This window comes from Bidens hawaiensis, unplaced genomic scaffold, assembly GCF_021521415.1.
Source record: "Bidens hawaiensis isolate Kalapana, Puna unplaced genomic scaffold, B.hawaiensis_p1.1 tig00009904_1, whole genome shotgun sequence".
Classification (NCBI taxonomy): domain Eukaryota; kingdom Viridiplantae; phylum Streptophyta; class Magnoliopsida; order Asterales; family Asteraceae; genus Bidens; species Bidens hawaiensis.
Genome location: NW_027491745.1, coordinates 722,681 through 734,690, shown reverse-complemented (window position 1 = coordinate 734,690; position 12,010 = coordinate 722,681). Strand labels below are relative to the sequence as shown.

General features: G+C 39.7%; 3 protein-coding genes across 3 annotated transcripts; all 3 read right to left on the bottom strand.

The window, feature by feature from the left end:
* Positions 1–3,757: 3,757 nt before the first annotated feature.
* Positions 3,758–4,674, bottom strand: LOC143533776 (uncharacterized). Its single transcript, XM_077028447.1, has 5 exons — positions 4,568–4,674; positions 4,415–4,496; positions 4,154–4,235; positions 3,926–4,087; positions 3,758–3,852 (listed from the first exon to the last, which is right to left on the bottom strand). Exons 1-5 carry the CDS (start codon positions 4,569–4,571, stop codon positions 3,826–3,828), a joined length of 357 nt encoding a protein of 118 aa, XP_076884562.1. The 5' UTR covers positions 4,572–4,674; the 3' UTR covers positions 3,758–3,825.
* Positions 4,675–6,633: 1,959 nt separating this feature from the next.
* LOC143533782 (uncharacterized) lies at positions 6,634–7,584 on the bottom strand. The gene has a single exon (XM_077028453.1). The coding sequence runs from the start codon at positions 7,582–7,584 to the stop codon at positions 6,634–6,636; it is 951 nt and encodes a 316-aa protein (XP_076884568.1).
* A 541-nt stretch (positions 7,585–8,125) lies between these two features.
* Positions 8,126–10,171, bottom strand: LOC143533781 (uncharacterized). The gene is made up of 3 exons (XM_077028452.1): positions 9,625–10,171; positions 8,257–8,903; positions 8,126–8,176 (listed from the first exon to the last, which is right to left on the bottom strand). The coding sequence occupies exons 1-3, from the start codon at positions 10,169–10,171 to the stop codon at positions 8,126–8,128; spliced, it is 1,245 nt and encodes a 414-aa protein (XP_076884567.1).
* Positions 10,172–12,010: the final 1,839 nt, after the last annotated feature.

Genomic DNA, 12,010 nt, shown 5'->3' with positions numbered 1-12,010 from the left:
CGATGTTGTTTGTTAAGAAGAAGGATGGAAGTATAAGAATGTGTATAGACTATCGCGAGTTGAACAAGCTTACGGTGAAGAATATATATCCGCTGCCACAGATTGTTGATTTGTTTGATCAAGTACAAGGTTCGAGTTGGTTCTCAATCTCCACTCTCTTATCTTGTCTGACATGTTAGCTACCTTTAATCTCTCTCGAAACACAACGCTTCTTATTCGGTCTAACCTTGTGTGCCCACACATCCAGCGTAACATTCTCATCTCTGCTACCTCCATCTTCCGCACTTGTGCCTTCTTGATGGCCCAAAAATCTGTTCCATATAGCATTGCAGGTCTAACTGCTACCCAATAAAATTTTCCCTTTATTTTATTTGGGAAACTCTTGTCGCACAATATACTTGTGGCTGCTTTCCATATACACCATCCTACCTGAACTCGATGGGTCACATCACTGTCTAATTCCCCATCGCTCTGAACAAATGATCCTAGATACTTAATCTTCGTTACCTGCGGAACCAGTTGTCCTTCAATGGTGATCTGGGCGTACTCATTATCATTTACTCCACCAAAATCATAGTGGAGATACTCCGTCTTAGAGAGACTAATCTGTAAACCTTTTGTCTGTAAGGTTGTTTGCCACTCCTCTAGCCTCCTGTTTAGGTCTTGTTTTCTCTCAGCAAGTAACACAATATCGTCTGCGAACATCATGCACCACGGGAACGTCCCCTAAATCGACTTTGACAACTCATCGAAGACTACTGCAAAAAGAAATGGACTCAACGCTGACTCCTGGTGAAGGCCTACCTCTACGGGGAAGAAATCAGTATCCTCCACGGGCGCACGGACACTTGTTGCACTCCTGGTATACATATCCATAATTATCTCTATGTATTTCCTCGGGACTCCTCTACCCTCCAAGCACTCCCAGAGCACTTGTCGTGGGACGCTGTCGTAGGCCTTTTCTAGGTTAATAAACACCATATGCAAGTCACGCTTCTTCTCCCTATGCTTTTCCATCAATCTTCTTAAAAGGTGTATTGCCTCTATGGTGGAACGCCTCGGCATGAAGCCAAATTGGTTCACCATAACCTGAGTTTCCCGTCTAAGTCTAACCTCAATCACTCTTTCCCATAGCTTCATAGTATGGCTTAGTAGTTTGATTCCTCGGTAGTTACCACAACATTGGGCGTCGCCTTTGTTCTTATAGATAGGAACTACAACGTTGCTATTCCACTGGTCTGGCATCTTACTAGATTTGAGGATAATATTGAACAAAGTAGTTAACCACATGACTCATTCCTCTTCCAGACACTTCCACACCTTGATGGGTATGTTGTCTGGGCCAACCGCCTTAGCTCTTACCATCCTCCTAAGTGCAGTCTGCACCTCTTCCCGTGTGATTCGTCGGTAGTAGCAGTGTTTCGGTTGTTGTCGTTGGAAGGTTGCGTCGTCATATTCTTCTTGGAAAGCTCTCCCATTGTTAAAAAGATTTTGCCATCTTAGCTTGATGTCCTTCTCCTTGACCAGTACATGCCCATATGTATCCTTTATGTACTTCACAGGCCCTAGATCTTGCCTTCTACGTTCCCTAGCTTTGGCAATCTTAAACATAGCATGTTCCCCCTCTTTTGTTTCTAAACATTCATACATCCGTTTATAGGCCGTGTTCTTTTCTTCCACCACTACCTTCTTCGCCTATCTCTTTGCCGTTTTGTAGGTCCCTCTCAATTCCACTCGCTCCTCCTCATTCGTGCACCTCATAAGCTCCCCAAAACATCGTTGTTTGTCCCTTATCTTGACTTGTACGGCCTCATTCCACCACCAAGATTCCTTATGCCACCTGCCTTTCCTGTTGTGACCCCGAGAGTCTCCTTTGCTACTTGAATGATCTTTGTCGCCATAGCTACCAATATATGAGTTGAGTCCCTATTTATTCGATCCAGCGTCTGCAGTATGAGTTTATCCTTAAACAGTGGGAGATTTTCGTCCTTCAAATTTCCCCATCGAATTCTAGGTGTACAATTCCTCTGTCGAACAGTCAGCTTATTTCTGAAGCCTATATCTGCCACCAGCAGTCGATGTTGAGCCACAACCGTCTCCCCAGGTATGACTTTGCAGTCCTTCGACTAACATCGGTTTCCTTGCCTCATCAAAAGGTAGTTAATTTGCATGTCGCGTCCGTCACTACTAAAAGTGATCAAATGAGAATCTTTTTTCTTAAAATACGAATTTATAATACCTAGGTCATGGGCCACTGCAAAACTGTAGAAGATCTGTTCCGTTCTCATTCCTATCACCAACACCGAAACCCCTATGTACGGCTTGAAAACTATTGTTAACCTTACCAATGTGTCCATTAAAATCCCCTCCTATACAAATCCTCTCACCCCTAGGTATGCCTCCTACCACTGCGTCTAGGCAATTCCAAAGTTCTCTCTTTTCCTGCACCCCTAGACCTATATGAGGCGCGTAGGCACAAACGACTGCCACTACTTCCTCTCCTAGTACTAATCTCAACACTATAATCCTGTCATTATGTCTTATCACCTCCACCACACTAGTGTGTAGTTTCTTAGCCACTAGAAACCCCACTCCATTCCTAGCTCCATCAGATCCCGTGTACCACAACTTATACCCATTACACTCCGCCCCTCTATGCCCTTTCTACTTAGTCTCCTGAAGACAAGCTATCTGAACCTTACGTCTTTTAAGCACATCTACCAATTCTAGCAACTTACTATTTAGTGTTCCTACATTCCAAGAAGCCAAAAAAAATATATACTCCCTATCTTTACCTTTACCTACACCCCTCGTTTCAGGACATGGTCTCAAGTAATAAGCATGGTTCCTACGCTCTATGATTGAAACTAATCACACAAACAAAAATAATAGGACACCCAATCAAAATAATAATAGTAATAATAATAATAATAACAATAATAATAATAATAGTACTGCTAATAATAATAGCAAGTAACCGTGCCCGCGCGTTGCTGCGGGGCGTGTAGGTTACATGTTCGTATGTGTTGCATATGCTGTGGTGATTTGTTGTTTAGATGCACATGTTGATAAAGTTGTTCATACATACTTGCCAACCATCATTTAGTTCAAAATACACAGTGATTTTACATACATATTTATCCATGGATTTGATATTGGATGTCATTCAAAAGTTTCTTCTTTGATTTCATTCCATGGTTTGGAGGCATCTTCTTTTAGCCTTCTAGTTATTTTATTTCAGAGATGAGCTCGTTTTTTGTATTTTCCAAAAGTGAGCTTCTTCTTCATTCCATGGTCAAAAAAGGGTTATCTGTGGCTTGATTTAGAGCCTTTTTTTCTTGTTTTGTTCTTCAGACCCTGTTATCAAATAGATGTTTAATCCAATAGAATAAAAACTGATATTGTAAAATTGGATGAACGAACAAAAACTAACATAAGTGAACGTCGAACGTTGACGAACACAATTGAGCGAACTATTTAATATTAAACAAATGAACTTAAATAAATTTCCATATTCTCTGAATTGTTTGTTGCGTTTTACCTTGTTGTTGTTGCATTGGCCTTTTGCCTTGAGATTTTGCAGCTGGAGTTGTTGGGTCGAGGGGGAGTGTTGCTGGTGTTTCTTTGACACTATTGACTGCTAATGTGCGATTTGCTTTTACTGTGACCATCATCTCTCTTGTTTTTCCGACGGCTGTGAAAACGAGTGGTGGTTGGTTTTTTTGTTCTCTGTAGCCATGAGTTTTGATGTGGTCACTAAATGGTATTTCGAGGAGAGCTGTCATCGCGTCATTAAAGAAAACTGTTGGCACGTCGGTTGTGTTGTCAGTGATGATAGCATTGAGACAGTACCTAGTAAACATAAGATTAAGAACTTCATATCATAGTGCATATAGAAAATTTATAAAGCAGTAAAACAGCTTACATGAAGTTTGGTGGTTTGTTGGTATCGTGGTCCTCGCATGAGAAGCCATGTGGGTTGTTCCTTTGTGGATGCATGTGCTTTCCGCATTCGGGACACACGAACATAGAACCACTTTGTGTCCGTTGTTATGGCCTTTATGTGTGCGTTGCACCTGTGGTTGTTCTGTATTTTTATAGTGTTGTGTATTAGTGTTGTGCTTATTTCTAATTCAGTAAAATGATTGCTTACCGGTTGTCGATGGGGATTCTTTGTGTGTATATCTGCGAGTGGCACTGATTGTTGATCTGCTGGTAACATTAGCTTGTTCAACCTGTTAGACATGTTATTTTGTTGTTAAGTTGATGCTAGATGCATGTATGTTTTATTGTGTTGATGGTCAGGTTGATTTCATGACATGTTAAACATGTTAGTGCGGGTGCTGGTACGGTATGGTAGTGGTGTGGATGAGAAGTTGAAATATTGCTATTATGTGTTGTGATTCGTGTGTACCTGTTCACATGATGGATGATATCTGGGAATGTTGGGTCTACAGTGATTGTTGTTGCGATGGATGTCTCTAGTTGTGGGTGATCTGTTACAATAGCTGTTGGTTTAGTTTTTTGGGAATACGTGTTAATTTTGATGTTATTGGGATGTGTTTACCCATGAATTCTGTAACCAATGCAGATGTTATTGCTAGGATGCTTCCCTTCTTGATTCTTTCTGGAGTTTTGGTGTTGTGGCTTGGCCAGAAGGTGAAATCTAGTGTCTCATCGCTGCATTTTGTAATATAAGAAACGTAATAATAATAATAATAATAATAATAATAATAATAATAATAATAATAATAATAATAATAATAGTAATAATGAGATAACAAAATTACTAAAAGTTAACTGTTGTTTTGAGGATATTAAGTCTATTTTTTCCTAGGGGTCATATTAATGATTTATATGTACTTAAATAGATGTTAGTGTTTTGTGATTTGTATATTGCATCTTTACTTTTATATAGAGACCATCACATAATCGAATTAATAAATTACAGTAAATCAAATAGCAAACATTAAAACACTAAATCATACACGAAAAGCTAAAAAACACTATTTTTAGGAAAAGACTAAGTATCCTAGAGCAGTAAATGGGTTTTATATCTACAATAGTATGAGGTAGGTAAGTCACTAACCTTAGCATCATCTCTTCATCAACAATTGTAATCTTTCTCAGATTTGTTGAGTTTGATGTCATTGATTTTACTACTTTATAGTTGTCAGATATCACACGTCCAATGTAATCTGTAAATGCAACACATTGGATTGGTATATGTGATAAAGAATAAAGAGTTGAGATTCTAGCTGGTCTTTTATTTTACCGCTAAGCCTTTTTGTGCCCTTTGTTCTTGGCATGAGCTCATTGAAGGTAGCAAAATCAAAGTAGTGATATGGGATTTTGTTGTTGGTGGATGGTACAAAAGTTGCTTTCATTCCAAGCCGTAGGGATGCATCGTGAGCTACAACCGGCATATATGTCGTATTTGCTAAGATTATGTAGTCGTTGATTACATAGCAAGATTTGATGGCGATAAGTGAATCAAAATGGCTTTTGTGATTCGCTGAGGCTGTTGCTTCTATAACATCTCCCTAGCATAAGGTTTTATATCAGTTGACATGTAGGTTATAATTCATTAATTTTAAGAGGGTGAGACTTACATGTTCGTCGATGAGCAGATAACAAAGTTCGGGTTTGTTGGCAGTGCAGGTCCATTTTTCAGGATGTGAACCTCTATTGGTGATGGAGTTTCAAACTCTTTGATTTCACAAATGCGCATCATAGACATTTGTGTAAATCTGCAGTTTGCAATTGAAAGTTACACAATTATTATTGTATTCAAAAGGTGATTATATGTCAAATGTGAAATCTTAATGGTAAACCTGTTCCTAAGGATAACGTATCATTGTTATGTGCTACCTATGTACCACTGTTTCCTATAATTGTTCTTATTATAGTTAGTAGGTTAGCATGGTATTTACGTCTATGTATGTAAAAAAAAGGTGTAAAGTATGTATGTAAAAAATGGTGTAAAGTATTTGTTTAATTGGTATGTATGTGCTATGACTTATTCATGTATGATGTGGCGCAAGAAATCCGAGTAAACTATGTTTCTTGTTTCAGATGGTTCATTGTCTTCGAGTGGTACTATTAAAACCTTTAGTGACTCGGGTTTAGTAGCTCTAGACATTGCTACATACAATTGACCGTGGCTAAAAACTGGTTCTGGTAGATAAACGCCTATTTTATCTAACGATTGGCCTTGGCTTTTATTTATTGTCATGGCATTGCATGGTTTAATTGGGAATTGTTTTCTTTTAAAAACAAATGGCAGCTCTTTATCTGTATGGGTCAGGATTATTCGTGGTATGTATACTCGACGACCGATAATTGTTCCAGTCATGACCTCGACCTCAATAATTCTTTCCAACAGTTGGGTAATTATTAGTCTTGTGCCATTGCACATGCCAGCGGTTGGATTCAGGTTTCTTAGAAGAATGACTGGTGTTTTAAGCTTCAGTTCCAGGTGATGTGGTGGAAGGCCGTTAAAGTTCAGCAGGTTGAGGTATTCGTCTGGATATAACATCTCTGTGTCTCCGTTATCACCCGCATGTGGAACAATTGAATCTATGCTACTGTAAGTTTTGCTTGTTCCCGGACACATGGATAGTATATAATTGTTTATTTGTTGTGTAGTTTAGTTTTTGGGGCAGACAATTGCTTTTTTAGAGAGTGTTGTCGCTGAAGGATTTGTAGGGTTTCTGCATCGTATATGAAGTGTATCAGTTCAGGCAACGTTGTGTCTGAGTATTGAATGATGTGTTCGGATGGAATCTGTATTTTCTTTGTATTTTGAGGGACATCCTTATGGGCTATGCCTAGTTTTCCGTCGCCCAATGATATGAGCCATGAGGAGAACCGTGCGATGGAGGATGCTTCTGACTGGTTCATGTTAGGCCTTTGAAGCCTCATGTTTTGGGTTAGTTGATATATATTAAAATGGCGCCATAGGTATGAGTTTGGTAATGAAGATGCAATTATAGATGATATTGACGCTTTACGAACAATTGGCAATGTTTGCCTGAAGTCTCCTCCTAGCAACATCGATTTTCCACCAAAAGGCACGCACGGTTTATCAAGAATGTCTTGAAGTGATTTATTCAATGACTCAAAGCATCGTCGATCACTAATTGGTGCCTCGTCCCAGATAATTAGGACTGCTTCAGTTATCAATTGGGATAGGTGAGTATTTTTCTTGATATCACACAAAGAGTCGTCAGCCAAGTCAAAGGGTATCTTGAACCGAGAATGAGCGGTTCTTCCAGAAGGCAACAACAACGACGCTATTCCGGAAGCTGCAACCGCAAGCACTACATCACCTTTACAGCGGATAGCGGAGATAATTGTTGACCATAAGAACGTTTTTCCGGTTCCACCATGGCCATAGACAAATGCCAAGATCTGATTGCCGGATGTTATAGCCGTGAGCACGTTCTCGTATATTTCTTTTTGCTCAGTATTTAACAGAGCTTTAGATGCCTCATGTTCACGTGTGAGTTGTTCTCTATCATAGTTTTTCTCTTCCATCAGTAGAGTGTTTTGTATACGCTCCATGAAATTTGATGTCGGCATTGTTAAACCAAATGACGATAAATTCTAACCGTTAGGACTTGAAATCAGCAACAATTGAAGCTTGTATAGAACAGACTGTTGTCGGTCGTTATCGTTGGCTATGTTATAATTTCGTGCAAAGTCATCAGACATTTTGGACCAGTGTTCGTTCCACAGTTGTAATGGATTTGATATGTCACAGTACAAAAGCATATGGATGAATAGCGATCGTAGCTCGGTAGCAGTGGCCCAACCTGCTGCTTCGTTAAAGGTGCAAGACCACTCGTTGTCATCTTGAAGCAAGCCGAGCTTCACGCGTGCATCATGAAAAGTTGAGCAAACATGGCCATCTACTGTCCGTATCGAAGCAAAAGACTGACAACCTCTCTGATGATTTAGAAGCATTCTAAGAAAAAACTTTTCTCCTGAGCTTGGATGTATATAAATCAGTCTTCCTATGGCTGGAGTTATACCATATGAACGCCTAAGCCAAGACTTTGATCTAACGTTCCACGTGTATTCAAGCAGATAGTCAATGTATCTTAGGTGTCGCCCCGACGGATCATAGCGATTGTTGGAAAGCCATTATGTTAATGTTGTACGTGTAATGAACCTATTGTCAACAATGTTGTTCAGGTTGTCATTATCCATAAATGTTACGTTCTGTGAGTTTTCTAAGTGAACGGATAGAACCTGAACCGGTGGATTCTTCTCGTGAATCGGGAAATTGAATATTCTCCAAGAGGCTTCATGTGGACATATGAAACGACCGTCTACAAAGTTTTGGATCTCATCTATGTGAGATGGAGCCTCATTCGGAATAGTGGGTTCATTAGGAGACTTTGTGATCATGTAACGAACACGATCAGAACCTTTAGAAATGTATTTGAAAAGGTATTTAATAAGCATACTCCAACCACAATACTCGACGTTAATGTGTGCCATGAAGTGTAGACAAAGAGCACGATTATAAGGAACAACATATCTACTATCGACAACCACATCATTCTTGTTTACAGTAAACCCCGAAGGTCTACGCCTGTAATGCACGTTACCCTTCTTATCGAAAAAAGTTGTTGTTTGGAAGTCTTTGGGAAAACCTTTAGAACACGATCCGTTAAACATGTAGGTTGAGCTCGGCCTAACTAAATCGCATGGACCATGAATCATTAGCTCTGCAACAACCTTATACAGTAATGGATCTTCATCAGGGTTGGGTATCTCGGCAGATATGACGCTATCAATATCCATTGGTTGCGTGGCCGCAGACGTTCGGTTCACCCAAAGAAATAGATGGCAATGTGGGAGACCTCTCTTCTGAAATTCTATCGTGTACAAATCTGCCAGAAGGTAAATACAAACATTGCATCATAGCTGCAATTAAAGACACATAGATTGAATGAACACGAAGCGAATCTAAAGGTGTACCTGCGGTGACCGTCCCGAAAGGTTTTTTCTTCTTAAGAAAGTCTATGAGAGATTTAACCTTAATTTGGAACACTCTTGCTATTATATCAGGATGGTCCTCTGGTTTAAGGGATGGAAAGCTAGACATATGCCTCTGAATCTCCGGCCATTTCACATTACATGTAAAAGTTATGAAAAATTGAGGATTTCCATGGACTTAACAAATTGCAAGGGCATCCAAGTAGTGTTTGTACATATAACGTGGCCCACCGGTGAACGAAGATGGCAAAACCATGCGTTTTCCAATTGACCGACCTTCTGAATCACCTCGTTCAACAGCGTCATGAATGCCTTGAAAAATTTCTGTACGGAAAACATTTTGATTCATCCTAATGTAGTCCAAGAGACTTTGTTCAATGGATACGTATGCATCAACAATATATTGCTACAAAAGACGACCTCACCTCAACGTATGGGTGTGTATGTTTAGTCTATCATGCAATAGATAACTATAGTACATGTTCATTGAGAGTTTACGGTCACTATTAGATGTATTGTTACGCAGGCGCATATTGGGAGACCAACCACTTTCACTATACAAAAAAAGAAGGGGATATTGTAATGGCATATACGACTGATGGAGCTTGCTTATACGTTGTGGGACTCCATTCTTGTGACGAATGACAACATCAAAGCTGTTGCATGAGGAACCGCCATTCGGAATTATAGCTCCAATAGACCCTAGATAAGGCTTGTCATATGATTGAGCATTATGTGAACTGTAAAGATGAATGCTAAAGTCTGAGACGTCAGAGGAGCTGCGTAACTCTTTCGCGATCTGAAAAAGTTTAACTAACTCATTGGTGGTGGTTAAGACATCCATAAGGAGTCTCATGTTCTCTTGTCTGATGCGTGAACGACCGTCACCAGAAAACACACCAATCCTGTTTGAAAGCTCGTTATCGGTGTTGTACACATACATCTGTAAAAAACGTGGTGGTTCGTTTGGAGGAGGACAAAGACTACCAATCCAGTGATGTATCTGGCCCTCAACCTTGAATACATACGGACCGGATCCATCATTTATATAATCATCAACTTTGGCACCAAAAGATGTCATAGAGAACATGGAGTTATACACTCTGACATTCATTAGAAAGTCAGTTTCCTGGAAAAGCCTAATAATTGAGCCAGGAGGCATTCTAGGTAAGGTAGCACGACACGACCACCCCTACAGAAATGTGAATACTTGGGACGCCTACCAGCAGGACCAGCTTTGAGGCGCTCATCAAACCAAAAGAAAGCATCACAAAACTCACACGTCTAGTTACAGTCTCCGTTGTCATGGTAATCTGACCGACACATAGACGAAGCCGACAACAAAGACATGCGGTTGGCAGAACGTGATGAAGACTCGGCGATGTCATTAGTAGATAAGTAAGACGTGTGTTGTGTCGAAAAAGCAACGGAAGAGGTTCGTTTTCGGCAATTCGGCATAAGGAAAGCAGACACAAAACAACCAAGAACATAAACAACGCTTCTAGAAAGTAAACAAAGAAAAATACTAACCTAAACCTAATTAGGAACTTAGCAACATAGGAAAACCAGGGCTTCTACCTTAAACTATAGCTGCAACATCAATATAAAAGACAAAATAACACATTAGAACTTACCGAAAATAACGTGTGTGGCAAATGACGGGGATGCTAGTCACTGCATAATTCAACACTTAAACTGATTAAAAAATGGTAAGCACAAACATAAGTATATATATATATATAAACATGTACAAATGTTCAATAATGAGGGTAAAAGTAAAGGGCCACATTTCTTTATTAGACATGCCTTTAAGATTATTTTGACTCAATTTGTTATGTGTTTCTAATCAAACCAACACGCATTTATCATTTTGTTATGTTTTGCTTTGTAGTGGTGGCGGTGGTCCATCGGCCTCTGTGGGAGACCTCTCTTCTGAAATTCTATCGTGTACAAATCTGCCAGCAGGTAAATACAAACATTGCATCATAGCTGCAATTAAAGACACATAGATTGAATGAACATGAAGCGAATCTAAAGGTGTACCTGCGGTGACCGTCCTGAAAGGTTTTTTCTTCTTAAGAAAGTCTATGAGAGATTTAACCTTAATTTGGAACACTCTTGCTATTATATCAGGACGGTCCTCTGGTTTAAGGGATGGAAAGCTAGACATATGCCTCTGAATCTCCGGCCATTTCACATTACATGTAAAAGTTATGAAAAATTGAGGATTTCCATGGACTTTACAAATTGCAAGGGCATCCAAGTAGTGTTTGTACATATAACGTGGCCCACCGGTGAACGAAGATGGCAAAACCATGCTTTTTCCAATTGACCGACCTTCTGAATCACCTCGTTCAACAGCGTCATGAATGCCTTGAAAAATTTCTGTACGGAAAACATTTTGATTCATCCTAATGTAGTCCAAGAGACTTTGTTCAATGGATACGTATGCATCAACAATATATTGCTACAAAAGACGACCTCACCTCAACGTATGGGTGTGTATGTTTAGTCTATCATGCAATAGATAACTATAGTACATGTTCATTGAGAGTTTACGGTCACTATTAGATGTATTGTTACGCAGGCGCATATTGGGAGACCAACCACTTTCACTATACAAAAAAAGAAGGGGATATTGTAATGGCATATACGAGTGATGGAGCTTGCTTATACGTTGTGGGACTCCATTCTTGTGACGAATGACAACATCAAAGCTGTTGCATGAGGAACCGCCATTCGGAATTATAGCTCCAATAGACCCTAGATAAGGCTTGTCATATGATTGAGCATTATGTGAACTGTAAAGATGAATGCTAAAGTCTGAGACGTCAGAGGAGCTGCGTAACTCTTTCGCGATCTGAAAAAGTTTAACTAACTCATTGGTGGTGGTTAAGACATCCATAAGGAGTCTCATGTTCTCTTGTCTGATGCGTGAACGACCGTCACCAGAAAACACACCAATCCTGTTTGAAAGCTCGTTATCGGTGTTGTACACATA